The sequence below is a fragment of the Melanotaenia boesemani genome, chromosome 6 (assembly GCF_017639745.1).
Source record: "Melanotaenia boesemani isolate fMelBoe1 chromosome 6, fMelBoe1.pri, whole genome shotgun sequence".
Classification (NCBI taxonomy): domain Eukaryota; kingdom Metazoa; phylum Chordata; class Actinopteri; order Atheriniformes; family Melanotaeniidae; genus Melanotaenia; species Melanotaenia boesemani.
The window spans coordinates 20425073-20440674 of record NC_055687.1 but is presented as its reverse complement, the minus strand read 5'-3'; the positions used below and the strand labels follow the sequence as shown (position 1 = coordinate 20440674).

General features: G+C 36.5%; 2 protein-coding genes across 5 annotated transcripts; both read left to right on the top strand.

Moving 5' to 3' along the window:
* Window positions 1–23: 23 nt before the first annotated feature.
* Window positions 24–6332, top strand: brd9 (bromodomain containing 9). 3 transcript variants are annotated; one of them, XM_041988567.1, is made up of 17 exons: window positions 24–171; window positions 1185–1405; window positions 1482–1607; window positions 1695–1824; window positions 1940–1997; window positions 2146–2290; window positions 2415–2525; window positions 3099–3286; window positions 3400–3532; window positions 3759–3834; window positions 3959–4054; window positions 4134–4266; window positions 4361–4472; window positions 4575–4628; window positions 4719–4824; window positions 5757–5927; window positions 6039–6332. In XM_041988567.1, the coding sequence occupies exons 1-17, from the start codon at window positions 126–128 to the stop codon at window positions 6137–6139; spliced, it is 2007 nt and encodes a 668-aa protein (XP_041844501.1). In that variant the 5' UTR covers window positions 24–125; the 3' UTR covers window positions 6140–6332. The 3 variants fall into 3 exon arrangements, with proteins under 3 accessions (XP_041844501.1, XP_041844500.1, XP_041844502.1); XM_041988566.1 differs by having other exon boundaries at window positions 24–174; XM_041988568.1 differs by having other exon boundaries at window positions 26–167.
* A 623-nt stretch (window positions 6333–6955) lies between these two features.
* Window positions 6956–15071, top strand: zdhhc11 (zinc finger DHHC-type containing 11). 2 transcript variants are annotated; one of them, XM_041989265.1, is made up of 12 exons: window positions 6956–7193; window positions 7634–7858; window positions 8299–8477; window positions 9485–9586; window positions 9698–9822; window positions 10212–10367; window positions 10460–10575; window positions 10648–10697; window positions 10844–10907; window positions 11016–11094; window positions 11315–11496; window positions 12739–15071. In XM_041989265.1, the coding sequence occupies exons 2-11, from the start codon at window positions 7634–7636 to the stop codon at window positions 11446–11448; spliced, it is 1230 nt and encodes a 409-aa protein (XP_041845199.1). In that variant the 5' UTR covers window positions 6956–7193; the 3' UTR covers window positions 11449–11496; window positions 12739–15071. The 2 variants fall into 2 exon arrangements, with proteins under 2 accessions (XP_041845199.1, XP_041845197.1); XM_041989263.1 differs by having other exon boundaries at window positions 11315–15071.
* The last annotated feature ends 531 nt before the right edge of the window (window positions 15072–15602 follow it).

Sequence of the window (15602 nt, the reverse complement as noted above, 5' to 3'; positions counted from 1 at the left end):
CTGGTTATTAGATTTCACATCCGTCTCCTTGTTCTTCTTGGTGCTAACTGTTAGCTATTTGCAGTCAGCGAACAGTTGTAGCGCAACTGGAGTAAACACAAAACTTCAACTGCAAAGACGAAGACATGGGAAAAAAACACAAGAAACATAAACCCGAATGGATAACAGTTGGTGGTACCTGATTACACAATTTTCTGTTAGCTTTAGCCGTATCGCTTTTGTTCCAGCTAGCTAAATGTTAGCTAGCTAAATGTTAGCTAGCTTAGTTTAGTCAGTTGATTTGTTGTTGCTTTTTGTAAAAGTCAACCCTTGTGTTTTCACACCCTGCATGCAAATCTGCTTAAAAAATTCCAGATTGCATAATTTTCTGCAAGAAACTTACATGAAAGTAAAAAATTAGGTGAATAGGTTATTTTAGTAATAGGCATCAACATTAAGTCTCCTTAGTTGAAACACTTTATTTTTTGCATTACGACTTTTCTGAAATAATCAACTAAAATATGTATATTAAGAGATATCTACCTGGAACTATAGTACTCTTTATTTCCATATCTGAAATCTGAACAATGGGAAAGAAGCCACGGTCAAACAAACACTTTGATAACATGTACATATTTTTAACACGAAATTATTTCTTTCGGGAATTTATTGCTTTTTCAGAAAACAGAATCAGACAAGAAAGACTGGTAAAAGTAGCTGCTACTGAATTTAATATTTCTGGCTCTAACCAATTTTGAGAATTAAACCTTTTATACCAACACATACAGAACCAGTCCAACGTTTGGACACACCATTTTATTTGAATGGACGAGTGTGTCCAGACTTCTGAGTGGTACTGTGATATCTCCAGTTGAATATTTATCTTAAAACAACCTGTTTTTTTGTAATATAACATTGAATATGCAGAATATCCAACACATTAAAACACATTACATATTAGTCAAACAATATTCTGCCTTTTTTCTACAAAATGTTAACTTGCAAATATTTTCAACGCCTTCTGAAACCATTCAAATAATCATACAGACTAAAGCTTTTCAGCCAAGAAAAGGCCACCAACTTTGCTTTACAGCTTATAAATAAATCACTTTCAATAATAGTTCTGTACAGTACTGATAGCCTTACACTTCTTTCAAATATTATTGTAATAATTTTATTTATTATATTTTGTTTGTTTGTTATAGACTTTGAGGACAAAGCTCTTGAGAAGCCCCTGAAGATCAAGCTCAAAGTTGGAGGGAGTGAGGTGACAGAGCTCTCTGGCTCAGGCCATGACTCCAGCTACTACGATGACAGGTCGGACCATGAGCGAGAACGGCACAAAGAGAAGAAGAAAAAGAAGAAGAAAAAGTCTGAAAAAGATAAAGACAAATATGTGGACGATGAGGACAGAAGGCGACGGAAGGTTAGTAATCAGAAGATCCACGTGGTACAAGCCTCGCTTGGTAGTTTAGTGAGAAAAATCATGTCTCGCCTCACAGGAGGAAAAAAGGAAGAAGAGAGAACGAGAGCAGAATGAGTCAGAGGCAGCAGCTACATCTGCTGCAAGTACCGGCCCGGCTGTTGAACCATTTACACTGTCGAAAAATATAAATATTGGATTAGAGGTGAGGAAACCTGACCTGAGATTTTGAGTTATAAATTCTTAACTATCACATTGCCAGATCATTTATTTAATGTATGTATTTTATCAGCCAGAGGAGAAGAAAAAGAAGAAAGAAAGGTTTGAAGTGGAACCTGAAGTGGAAGAGTTTCATCACAATGTGAAGATGGAGGTAGAACAACAAGGAGACAGGCCAGTTAGAGCATGCCGCACACAACAAGGTAAGAGTGCATGTCTCTCAGCACATCCCATGGTTTGGATTGTTTTCCAGTAAATGTGTAAGTACATGTTTATTTATTTTATGTTATCTTATTTTTTTATGTTTGCCCAATGCAGAGAATGAGTCCACTCCACGCCAACAACTCCTGGAACACTTTTTGAGACAGTTGCAGAGGTGAGGAACACTGATTCACTCTGACTTCATGCAACTCCTGATGGGTTTTTATCCACTTTACAGTCAATGCTTTAAAAGTCTAAAAGCATATTAAGTAAAAGTTGGCAACTTATTTCAAACACAAGTCCGACATTATTTGTCTTTCCAGGAAAGATCCCCATGGATTTTTTGCATTTCCAGTAACAGACGCAATTGCTCCTGGTTACTCATCAATCATCAAACATCCCATGGATTTCAGCACCATGAAAGACAGGATTAGAAACAACGAATATAACACAGTAACAGAATTCAAGGTAAGGATACCTCTGAAAACATCCTCATTTTAAAATCAAAGGTTGAGGTGGTGAATATATATTTGGAGTTTTAGAAAACAGTGTAGTAGCTCTGACGCGTGACTGAACACTTATTGGTTCTTAGGCGGACTTTAAACTAATGTGTGACAATGCCATGGTTTACAACCGACCAGAGACGGTCTACTACAAGGCTGCCAAGAAGCTGCTTCATACAGGATTCAAGATGATGAGCAAGGTATGGTGTTCCGTTAACTAAAAATTAAGCAAATTTCTTATAATGTGTTCATATTATAGCAAAGCTATTTTATGCAGTTGACAGAGTTGATGTTTTTATGTCTTATAGTGTCATAGAATTAATTTAAAAAGCCATACAGTGCTGTTCATCCATTGGATCTAAGTCAAAACTTTTCAATCAAAATGTAATTAGTGGATTTGTACGCTTTGAGTTAAATTTGTGAATTTAAATAAGGTTTGAGTGAGCACAGAACAGACTTCAGAAATAAAGTCGCCAAACCCTGACCATGACACTTTTGTATTTTTAGCTGAATGGTTTGATAAATAACACTTGTTTGGATGTTGTTAAGTAAACACATTTAACAGTGGTTAATGCCAGGTAAATTTGACTAGAATAAAATGTTGTGATTTAAAGTTATATACATCCACCTGTATGCAGATTTCTCTTTCAAGCATTATTGTATGCATGAACATCTCTGTACCACCCCTTATGTCCCATTTCATTTCTTATCTGTTAATTCCAAGTTAAATTGATGAGGTTAAGATTTTCTCTTGTTCCTACATCTCTGTTTAGGAGCGGCTTTTGGCTCTGAAGCGCAGCATGTCTTTCATGCAGGACATGGATTTCACCCAGCAGGCAGCCATTCTGGGAGATGAAGACCTAACAGCTGATCTTCCTCCTCCAGAGACGATCCCCAACCCCATGGAATCTGCAAAAAAATCTAGAAAACAGCCAGTTAAAGACATGAAAGAAGTCATCAGGTATTCGTCATTTGTACTGAAATTAAATCTTTCTGTTTATGTGTACGGAGTGACATCGAGTCAGCAGGGGAGTCTTCTCATCGGATGCTTTTTGACTCTTTTTGTCTTCGCAGTTACCTGTTTGAACCAGAGGGAAACGCTTGCAGCTTGACCGACAGCACAGCAGAGGAGCATGTTCTGGCGCTGGTTGAACACTCTGCAGATGAAGCTCGAGACCGCATTAACAGATATATGCCTAGTTCCAAGGTGTCCCTTTGCTAACACTTCTTAAATTCCCACACATGCATGATGTGCCTATTTAATACTGTAATTTTTCTTTATTTCTTAAATTGACAAAGTGATAAGGTTAAGACGAGTTTGTGTGACAAGAATGAACTTTTTAATTGTGGTCTTTGAACAGCTGTACATGCACCATAACTTTTATGAGTGAAGTTTGCAGTGACTTAATGTTATTACTGCTCTTTGTTTTCAGATGGGCTTTTTGCGTAAAGAACCAGATGGCTCTCTACTATATACCGTGGTAAATCAGCTTGATCCTGATGCAGAAGGTATGCTGCCATTACACATTCTGTTAAATGTCATTTAAGCTTCATTTTTTCTTTCTCAAGTGATCTACTTTATATCAGTATATTTACTAGAGAATATAAAGTTCTTTATATTTATTTTTTGCAGAAGAGGAGACTCATAAAGTGGACCTGAGTTCTCTGTCAAATAAGCTTCTTCCTGGATTAACAACATTAGGTTTCAAAGACGACAGGAGGCATAAAGGTAAACTGTGATTTAATTTTTAGAAATATGCACATAATGTTTGACTTTAATAAATTTGGCTTTTTCTTGCTCTTTTTAGTGACTTTCCTTAGCAGTGCCTACAACATTCAAAGCCTTCAGAAGAATTCCATCTTTCCAGACTTGCAGTCCGATGAGATGGACATGCTGTATTCAGCATACGGAGATGACACTGGGGTACAGTGTGCTCTTAGGTAGGGTAGCAGTTTTATCATAGGTGAAACTACAATAAACTTCAGGTGGGCTTTTCGACTTTTTAAATTTTGTTTTGTTTTTAATCTTCTTTAGCATACAGGACTTTGTTAAGGGTTGTGGAAGTGTCACCAAGCGTTGGGTCGATGGACTCCTGGATAAGATGACAGCAGACGATCACTCAAAAGCTGTTAATCAGATTCGAGAGGTACAGTATCTGATTTGAGCTGTAGATATGGTTTTGAAGATCTCTTGAACAGTTTGGTTTACTTGATGAAGGCCTGCTTTGTGTGTGATACTAACATTTCAGAAGAGAAACATAATGCTGAAAGCTGAGTCCAAGTCCAACATCTGTGACATCCAGGTAAGCTAACCTGTATTTTAATGGTTATAACAGTAATGGCTCTGTTTGTTTTTACTGACTGTCTAATTCATGCTGGGTATCTTTATTCAGTTATCAGATAGCACTGGTCTGGGAGAGAGCAGTTCGGTGCTGGACTTTATGTCAATGAAGAGCTATCCTGACATGTCTCTGGATATTTCCATGCTGAACCCATTAGGTGATTATTCTCTGTCAGCTTACTGCATTTACATTATGCCAGTAACCCAGTCATAATCTCATCAAAGAAATAAGATGAGCAAGGAGGAGTCAGTATGAAAATATGTTTATGTAGGAATCAGAATCCGAAATATTTTATTAATCCCAGAGGGAAGTTGCTGCATTGACGTGCTCCTTAAAACAAAGAAAAAGAGTCTAAGTGAAATTAGAATAAGGTGCTGGAATTAAATAAATAAAAAAATATCAAAATAAAATCAAATATAATAAAATAAGATAAATAAAATAGAATATAAAATATATAAAACAAAGACATTAAGAAATAGATCAATTATTACAGTATTTACAATATTTACAAGAGGTTACGGGATGAGTGTTGCTGAACATGCTCTTGAGGTTTCCAGCTTATTGTGGAGAGGGTGAGAAGGGCTGTGTAGTAAAGTTCTTAGCTTGGACAGCATCCTCCTGACTGACACCACCCCCAGAGAGTCCAGTTCCACTCCAACAACATGACTGCTCTTATGGATCATTTTATTGAGCCTGTTGGTGTCTGCCACCTTCAGTCTGCTGCCCCAGCACACAACAGCATAAAGAAGGGCACTGGCCACCACAGACTCATAAAATATCCTGTGTACTGTCTGGTAGACAGCACAGAGACAACAGTAAAGATTCTTGTATAAAAAAGAACAAAAAAAAAAGTTATATATTGCTCCACTTTCTTCTAAATGTTTTAATTAGTGCTAATTGTTGAGTATTTTTGGGGGGAAATATTATGCACCTGCAAACAATATAAACTGAACATAGTACTACAGTCAGAATCTCACTTTGAGTGTATTTTGTTCCTTTAATGTTTATGTGTGCTTGTTTGTTTATTTATTTAATTTCATCCAATTAATTTTTTTCTAATGATGTCACTCGTCCTCTTTTTTTCACTAGGTAAAACAGTTAAGAAAGAGCCAGGGAATGAGGATAGCCACCAGCATTTTGATGATACTGATAAACTTCTGCAGGAGTTCCAGGAGGCTCAGGTTGATAGAGTTTGCTCCAGACCCTCATCCAACCTGTCCTCCCTGTCTAATGCCTCAGAAAGGGACCAACACCATTTAGGTATGAGCATCAGGATCAATTTTTAGTTTCTTTTATAAGGTGCGGACTTCATTACATTGCATGCATTGGTAATGACACAACATAAAAGCCTTTTTTTTCTCGTCTCCACAGGGAGCCCATCACACTTAGGTGTTGGGGATCAGTCTGAAATGGTTCACGATCCCTATGAGTTTCTTCAGTCTCCGGAGCCAGAGGGAACAACTAACAGTTGACCACACACAAAGCCATTCTGTTATTCCAGTGCTAATATCCCAGGGTTCTCATTGTCAAATTTTTAAAACACTGTGGAGCCCCCAGGATCTTCAGATCTGTGTTAAAGACTGAAAATAAGTGTACAGACTGTATTGTAATTGTGTAATTGTATCAAGGCAATCCTTAAATAATAAACATGTGCATTTGTATTTAAAAATGTGTGAAATTTATTTAACAAATGATGTTTAAACTTTTCATCTGCAGAGGTTTGTAAATGCTATAACTTTCCCACAGCAGTACACATCCCAAAATACTTCATATACAGATAAAGGATCTGATAAGACAGCCCAGCTGCTGTGAAAACGCATTGCACTGAGTCCTCATATTTTTGCAGAAGTTAGTTTCTATCTGAAGTCTTTAACTGTAAATGCATGTTTTTTTTTTTTGTTTTTTTCTTTTTTATGCATGGTTTGTGAGGCGTTTTAATATGTCTATATATAGACAGAATGCTTTTACATGAAGTTAATGTAAGATTAGATAACCTTAAAGGACAGACTTTATGAGAAAGCAGAAGTTTATTGTGCATTTCTCTGCCGTTTCCTCTCTCTCACTCTTGTGGAACCGAGCATCGACTTTTTTATTGGGGGGCGGGTCGGGTCGCGGTGGGTTCAATTCCAAAAAAGTATAATAAAAATAGAAAGTTGGTGTATTTTAAAGCTAGGCTGCATACACTTGTTTATTCAGTTACAGAAGAGAAGGGCAGTAATAAAGAAGCTAGGTATCTTGAGAAGAGCTGAGGTGCGCATGCGCAGTGCGACAGTTACCATAGCACTATTCAGACCTGCTGAGTTGACTTTTCAACTTCTGACTCACGTCCTTTAGTGACAAGGACATTATAGCACTTTTTAAACCAGGAATATAAAATGCCTTTTATCGTTTCTTCTTAATGCCGTACGCGTTTCTTAATGTAAATATGTGAACCACCTGCCCGGCTGATAAAACGTCTGGAGATTATGCGGGAAATCTCTTGCGTTGAACAAAAACAGCCCATTTTGTGCCGTTGCTCCTCCAAAAAGTAAGTAATTCATCATGGAAAAGAACTCTGATATATAAAAAATGTTTTAAAGGCAAATGTTGATATTTTACGGTTTATTTAAATTGAGTTATTTAAGTTGTTTGTGAATGAAACCTTAGTGTTTGAGTTAATTGTTAAGCAAAATCGAATCGAATTCTCTGCCGAGAAGACAGATTATAATTCCCGTTTGTATTTGGTAACAACGACAAGAAATCAGCATTATTTAGTCAGATCACAGTATTATTCAATATTTATTTATTTATTTTCCATTGCAGCTGAATGTGTTTTTGCCCTGATGAAACTACATAGTATGAGTGCAGGTTTATGGGAGAACAGTTATTGGTTTTATCTTCAGCTCATTTCCCTAACTCATTTCCCCAGCAAATGTGCTAATACTCCATTGGAGCAGAACTTTATAACCTCCTCTTATACTGTCCAGATGAACTGCTTCCGTTGGAGGTTCAGGCGCACGGCTCCTGCGCGTGGCAGCAGCAAAAATGAGCTTGTCCCTTTCCCTTCCAAGCCTTCAAGGATCAACGGATGGTCATGGCCCCCTCGAGCTTACCAAGTGGCTGGGTGGCTGGTGTACAGCTTCCTCGCTATAGTCAGCTTTGGTATCCATATCCCTCTTCTGCCTCGGCCATGGAACCATGTGGCCTATACTGTATCCTTAACACACAGCAGAAAGATTGCTGTCTATCAAGTGTGCAGCTGTGGGTCTTTTTATATTTCAATTTGGAGAAAATGTTTGTCTCTGCTCGTTTGGTTTTGTTTGGGCTGCTGGACAAGACAAAGCTTTTGTTGTGTGGTTTGCTTGTAAAGGCTCCAGTCATACCAGACATGACTGTCTCTTTTTCTGTGCTCTACATTGAGCCATAACAACATAATCAGTGGTCTTTTTGTTGCATGTTGAATGCTACATGATGTCAACACACTAGTTAATTTTGTCAAAGCTCCTCTTATCCATAAGGACTGTTTATGTCCTTGGGCTTTATTTCACACAGAAAGTATGCCCTTGTGTTTTCAGTTTCTTGTTCTTATATTTATGAAATATCGCAGTACTCCTATGACGTTCGTGCTATTTTCCTTGACTGCTGTGCACAGCTTACAGGCACATCATTTATTGTACATTTTTTCACCCACATTGTGACAGTGTCTATAGACCCGGCAGATGCCAGCGTGCGGGCCAAAAAGAACTATTCCAGTCCATTGCCATCTTTTGACCGGACAAAGCAGCCACACGTCATTCAGGATCTACATTGCTATTTATGTGATGTTAAGGTGTATGTATCCCCAAAAGCTGTTTCAAATTTGATTTTACTCTTTAAAGATGCAGTATATATAATATTTAAAAGTTAATCTGTACAATCACATATATGTACATGAAAATGCAGAATCTGTGGGCAAGGCACAGGACTTTCCCAGCAGACTCTTTCTGACTTTAATTTAAAGACTGACTAGCAACAGCCAATCATGTTTTAGCAAATTTAGCTAGATTCAGTGTAAAGGATAGCAAAAGAGGTTAAAACAAACAAACAATAAAGCATTATTCAAAGTACTGTCTCAACCATTTGCAATAATCTGACAAAGACTTATCCCTTATTAGCCCTTTAAAAGTATATCTGTATTCAAACAATGACAGGAACAGGAAAGAGTCAGTCTGGTTGTATATCATTCAGGCGTCAACAAATCTAGTTACCATACCAGAAGCTCTTGTTGGCTTTTGTCTCCAGAAGTTAAAACAGCAAATGAGTGAAAATTCATCTGCAATTGAACTGCAGCTAACAGGGTAAGCCCAGGCCCTTCTTATGTTCTCCTACCTCAAGGCTTGTCAAGCTGTTGTTTTGGCAGTCATTGATGTCAATTTGTTGCCGATCCAATGAGCTTCTCATCATAAGATGGACTCCAAGTTGTCACTGTTCATGCAGCTGGCAGTGACAGTCCTCCCCTTTCTATGAGATGAATGACCGCTCATACCAGATCTTGCAGTATTTGCCACCTTACCAAGCTTTCCAAAGGCTGCACATGGGGACTTGTCACCAACTGCAGCCTTAGTGCTACTAAAATATCGTATTTCTGAGAAAACAGGATGGCATCAAGTACAGCCACACAAGAGAGCTGGGCATTCTGCAAGTGGAGACACACAAGGTGGGCTAGGGCTAGCTTGTTAGCAGAAACTAAACATTCAAAAGTGGGAAAACAAAATACATGTTTGGAACTTAAAATGTCATGTTTTAATTTTGAAAATAAGTTTGATTGAGTGTAATGATGTTAAAATATATTCCTGTAGTGGTCCCAAAGTAAAACACTGTGGTGTTTGCAACAAGTGTGTGGAAGACTTTGACCACCATTGCCAGTGGCTGAACACCTGTGTGGGTGGAAGAAACTACCGGTAAAATACATTTCTGGATGAATAAGTGGTGTTTCTATACCAGATTTTATTGCTGTCCAAATGAAACATGTTATGCTGTAAAAATAACATCAAGTTTTGTGTTACTTTCAGGTTCTTCTTTATAGCACTTGTCTCTGCTACCATTGGTGCATTTTTGATCATTGTCATCATCTTGTACATATGTATTCAACATTTTCTGGATCCACACAGCCTACGAACAGCACCACAGTTTGACAGTGAGTTTACCCACAGTCAAGTCAAAATTAAAGTACACCCTCTTTCAATTCTGAGCTTTTATGTATCAAGACAATAATAGAAAAAAAATCAGATGGTTCATATCAAGTAAATATTTTTGCATTTTGGCTTAGTTTTTGTTAAATATTTACTTGCTGTAATATGTTATATATTGTTTATCTAAGGTTGTAGTTCTCTTATTTAAGGGTCCAGGGATTAAACTTTTTTCTCATGGATAAAACCTAAGAATCAAAAGAGTGTGACCTTCCTTTTTCACATGATTGCATTAAATTGCATTAAATAAAAGAAAAATATTGATCATATTTTCATTAACTGCATCATTGTAAGTTTTTTTTTGTGTGTGTTTTGGTTTTGTTCTTTCTTTTTAAAGCTATCCTGGGGAACACTACATGGCTGGTGTTTCTACCTTTTGCTCCTATACAGACAAGTTCAGTCGGTCTCCTCATATTGGCCTTCACAACGGTCATGCTGAGCACCATCTGCCTGCTTCTGCTCTGTCATCTGCTTGGCTTTCACCTTTACCTGTGTAAGTGATAATGTCATATGATTGTGGGATTTTTTTTTTCTGCCACTTCTTCAGTATGTATGCTCATCTTTGTTATCCCTTGAACTGTACAGTTTATAAAGGCATAAGCACATTTGACTATGTGAAGAGACAGCGCCAAAAAGAGGCCAGAAATCTGGACACTGAAGATGAAAATCCACGTGATGCAAAAACCCACAAGACTCCACAAGTGAGATCTGCCTTATGCATCATGTTATTTGTCAGTTTTCTGTTTTAAAAAACTTTTTTTTCCTTTTTAAAGCGACAAAAAGGATCAGTTGACTGTGAGCCTGCATTGTCGCAGAGTTCAAGGTAATAACCCCTTTTTTTTTTCTTTTTTTTTTTTTTTTTTTTTAAAATAAAAAAAAAAAGGTAATAACCCCTTACAGTTCTAATTTGAATGAATAAAGCTTGTTTTGTAGAGAACGATGATAAATGTAATTATGCCTTTCCTGCAGTTCCTGCAGATTTGAAAGTGAAGTCCCATTCACCAGCCCACTCTCAGAGTCCATATGCATAGAGGTATTCATATCCTGTCATACCTTTCTGTTTTTTTTCTGTCATAATTTTACATAGACTACCTTTTGATATTTAGTTTGGTGTTTTTTTTTTGTTGTTGTTGTTGTTTAGCTCAGCAACTTTAAGAAATCAGCAGAAAATGAGAATACTTTCCATTATGGAACAGACAATCCCACAGAAAATGAAGCAAGTGAGTAAAACCTATGACTTTGTCATTCACGGTTACTTATTGTATACTGTAATGAGTCTGGATTTGTGTTTTGTATTTACTTTACAAGGCTGCCTATGAGTTTAACACACAGATAATAAGACTACATTTATAATGTTTCTTGGTATTATTACATAATAACATTAGCCTGTGCATTTTGTAGAAAAAAAAAAACTTGTTACTTGTGTTTTATGTGTTAAAGGGGAAATATCTTTGAATGCCATCAAAAACTGGAACCCGGATGAAGATGAGCTATCTCAGAGAGCAAGTGTGAAGTCCTTTCCTGTGGTACAGGACCCTCTGGGGAGCTCAGTTATGATTCCAGACGACACTTAACACTTACTGATCAGGATATACTGCTCTCAGGAAAACTTTACAGACCTGGTCAGTTATTGGGATGCCTAAATTGTAAGCACAGAACAAAAAGAAAATATCTTCAGATATAAATGTCAATAAAAAATAGTTTAAAATCGTGATTTAAAAGATCTGCAACGATCAAACAACAGAAACTTTTATACACAATATACTCTGATTACAGTTATTGGCACACTTTACAATGACCATGGAACTGTTTTTGGAGGGATTTTGAATCTTTTTCTCCATCTGTCTCTAGTCTGTATAAGCTGCTTTAAGCTCGCAGGAGTCCTATTTCCACCACAAAACAAAAACAGTCTATAGCAGGGCTACTCAGTTTAGTCCTATGAGGGCTCTAGTCCCGTAGGTTTTCCGTGTGTCCCTGGTCCAACACATCTTACTCAAATTAAATGTATCCAACAAGGTCTGAGCAATGACTCATTTAAATTTAAGTCAGGTGTGTTGGAGCAGGGACACATTGAAAACCTGCAGGACTGTGGCTCTCGTAGGACCGAATTAAGTAGCCCTGGTCAATAGCTCTCCAAACAATTTAAAATGTATATCAGAATGACATTGTCCTGCTGAAATTCCCCAGACCCTCACCACAAACCCAGCTTTCTGATCATGGATACCACTCCTGGTTCTCTTCAGATTTCATCATTCCTTTAAAATAGTTATTGACTCAAGAGGCAGCAAATCACTATTACCAAACAGCTACTGTGGTTTCCTTTGCCCATAAAATACCATACAAGAAGACAGGAACTTTTCTATTAAATTGCCTTCTTTTATACTTTTCTTTCAATAGTGGTATCTTCAGCCTCTGACACTATCGTCCAGATTACTCCAGCATGTCCTTACTCTCTTAGCACTGTCTCCTGAATGTGTCAATATGACACTGAAACCTCTTTAAATATTACGAAAGATCATATAGTAATAAGGATTTCAAGACAATTGGCGATTTCTTTGTATGTATATGAATTGTTTCCCTTTTTCTGAGAAATTAATTCTAATTAATCCAAATGGTGTCAATATCTGTGCGTAAACAAGTACATTTTGTTTGTACTTTCATTTAATTATATGAAAGTATTTTAAATAACTTTAGAGATTTAATTAAATTACTCTGATTATACAAAATACAAATTTGTATTTGTTTCTGAAGATATTAGGAATTTTGAATTTGTAATTCATGGATTGTTAGTGACTCTGATCAGCAGAGTGTGTGTGTCTAAAATGTCAAAATGTTTGATGAAACTGGAACACAATTATTTTCAGTTGGACAAGGAAGTCTTCAAGCTGATGACACAGTTTCACATGTCATCAAACTCCAGACTGTGGACATTATGTAAACCACATGAATAACTGGAACGTTGTTGGGTTTTGTTTCCCTTTGTTTGCTCTAGGATATTTTTTCTTCACTCCTGGGAAGATATGCTAAATATTGAAAGCATTGTTTTACTTCAGTAACATATAAAAGGATCGAAAAATATCCAACTTCCAGTCCAAACTTTATCCCACTGTTTAAATATGGATACATTTCAGCATGTTCTTGAAAATCACATCGAATTGAAGGTTTGGTTCATTTTGTAGATACTGTAACATTTGATGAACTTATTAGTTGTTGGTTTTTATTCTTCTTTTTCTTTTATTGTTTTAATTACCAAAGTTATAACCCTATGAGGACAAATTCTTTGTTTCATTAAAGCAATGGAACTAAAACTAATGACCATGTTCAGAAAGTACATTATTTTAATTTGACTAAAGAGTATAAATATTGAATTGGCCCTTTATTTTCATTTCTTGTGTTTTACTCACTCAGTCACAAGGTTGCGCTGAGAGAAAGCTTAAATCACCCACCCTCCAGCCTCTATATATGTGCCTGTGGTTAATGTCCATAATATAAGCCACAACTTTTGGGATCCATTTTGCTTTTATTACATGAAAATCCTTACATCAGCTTCAGCTTTGATAGTAGCTAAAATTTACATTTGGCATGGGATTTATTTATACCATACAAAACAAAAATGCTGCCACTTGGATAATGCAAGTTGGGACTTTTAAAGCTGTGGATATTTATCAGCTCTAGTACCCATTATGCAAGTGAAAGTAAGATTGATGTATGACTTCTGGTGACATTATCATGTCAAAGGATTATCAGCTGCAGACTAGGTAGGGTAACAGGAAGTTGCTGGAACAGAATAAGGACACTAGGGTAAAGTTAATTTAAAATAAATGAACAAAAGATAAGGAACTCTCTTTTTTTAAGCTTTGGCTGCAGAGTAATACAAGTTGAGGAGAACGCAGGTTAGATGGAGATTTATCTGAAGCCTAATTTAAAACTACACAAACTGCAGAGAAAAAACTATTAAAAATAAAATAAATTTGTGGTTTATTTGTAATTCCTTAAGTGATTTTTACTGTTGAATCTCAATCTCATGGACAGGACTGCACCAGAAAATGTTACTCATCTCTGTTAGCTGGTTTTAATCAAACTACCTTGAGTGGAGCTCGTGAAGTTTGACAACAAAAATGTTTGACAAACATAAATCTTTTGACAATGCCCAGCGTAGTCAAGGTCAGATATACTTTCTTTCTTACCTCTTGTAATGAAGTAGCACATTCCAGTTTTGAACAATGTTACCTTCCAGTGTCAGTCATCCAGCGTCTTAAATTAGCTATTCACATCTCTACACCAGCAGCTTATTTAGCTTTTCATGCACAATATTATAGACATGTTATTTGGTGGTCTTGGATAACAACTTAACAAGTGGTGTTTTAGCAGACCACACTGAGCTAGCTTCCATTTAAGTTTTCAGTTCAACATGAAGGTAGCAAACCCATCAATGTTTACTGTTACTATTCTGCGATGTCTCTGTCTTCAGTGATATTTTTTGGATTGTCATTCTTTTTACAAACACTTCATGTTTGTTGCCTCTCCTGTTTGTATAGTACAGGACAACTCTCTGTTGAATGTGTTCTGTTCTCCAGTAGACCATGAATAGAGATTATTTCTGTAAGTTCATGTTCTCCATTTATCCATTGTCACATACAGTTAACCACTAGAGGGCTGTAGCTGCTAACTAATTGTAGTTTTAAGTTGCTATGTCAATAGGGTGTTATTTATATTTAGTTGTTTACAGGTGAATCCATTTTGTTGTCTTTGTTTTGCAGTTGTCATTGTTAGTGTAATATGAAACAGTCTTTACTATGATTCAGTGTTTTGCCACTTTGTTTCTTTTCTTTGTTTCTCTTCTTCTCAATTCTGATTTAGTTTAAGTTTTCCTTACAAATACAGAAATAAAATACTATACAAAAAAACTATATAAACCTTAGAAAAGTTCATTGGGAATTTTCTGATCTGATAGGATATTGTAACAAGTGATAGAGCAAGTAGGTGATTTTTCATGCAATAGACATTTTAACTTGTATGAAAAGTAGTTCAGGTGCTGCTTGGACTTTGATTACATTGTAAATTAATTCTAATATAATAGATTCAACACAGTACCTTTGCAGACATTTGTGCCAGCATGTTTTTGTACGGATAATAACTGTAAATAGTAAATGTAATAAAAAAAAAATAATAAAAAACACATTTTATTTACACTGAAGATGTTTGTAAAGAGACAAAAAAAAAGTAATCCAGAATGGTGTGGCTGTGTTAATTAGTCATAAATGTGTTAAAGCAGCTATCAGTTCAGTTTGATTGTAAAGTGATGAAACACAATTTGCTCCATCAGTGTGTGTGTGTGTGTGTGTATTTTCACAGTATCAACCACGCAGTGGTGCAGTTGAAGCAGCTTGAACTAAACTATTATGTCATCCACTCCTTTCAGCCTACTTTCATCATGATCTTATATCTCTATTCTAAGTTCATGTTTGTTCCTTTGAATTGTACATCCACAAGACTGGTAATACTTTTCACTCGAGCCATCAGCAAAACTCCAGAAATTACATAATGTGCATCCCTGTCAGGCCATTTCTTTGATTGTGTAACACCATAGTACCCTGAACATCAGAAGAGCAGGGTTCAGAGGACGGACTTGGGTGCATCTTCCGCAAAGGATGTGAAATGATAGTTGTGGTTTTATAGAGTCACTGAAAATATTATTAAAAATTAAACTGCGGCCCCTGAGGACAAT

Coding starts and splice junctions, on each gene's coding strand:
- brd9 (XM_041988566.1), top strand. CDS start 126: ATGGGAAAAAAACACAAGAAACATAAACCCGAATGGATAACAGTTGGT. Junction 4,267..4,360: donor GGGGTACAGTGTGCTCTTAG/GTAGGGTAGCAG, acceptor AATCTTCTTTAG/CATACAGGACTTTGTTAAGG. Junction 4,473..4,574: donor CTGTTAATCAGATTCGAGAG/GTACAGTATCTG, acceptor CTAACATTTCAG/AAGAGAAACATAATGCTGAA.
- zdhhc11 (XM_041989265.1), top strand. CDS start 7,634: ATGAACTGCTTCCGTTGGAGGTTCAGGCGCACGGCTCCTGCGCGTGGC. Junction 9,823..10,211: donor AACAGCACCACAGTTTGACA/GTGAGTTTACCC, acceptor TTCTTTTTAAAG/CTATCCTGGGGAACACTACA. Junction 10,908..11,015: donor CAGAGTCCATATGCATAGAG/GTATTCATATCC, acceptor GTTGTTGTTTAG/CTCAGCAACTTTAAGAAATC.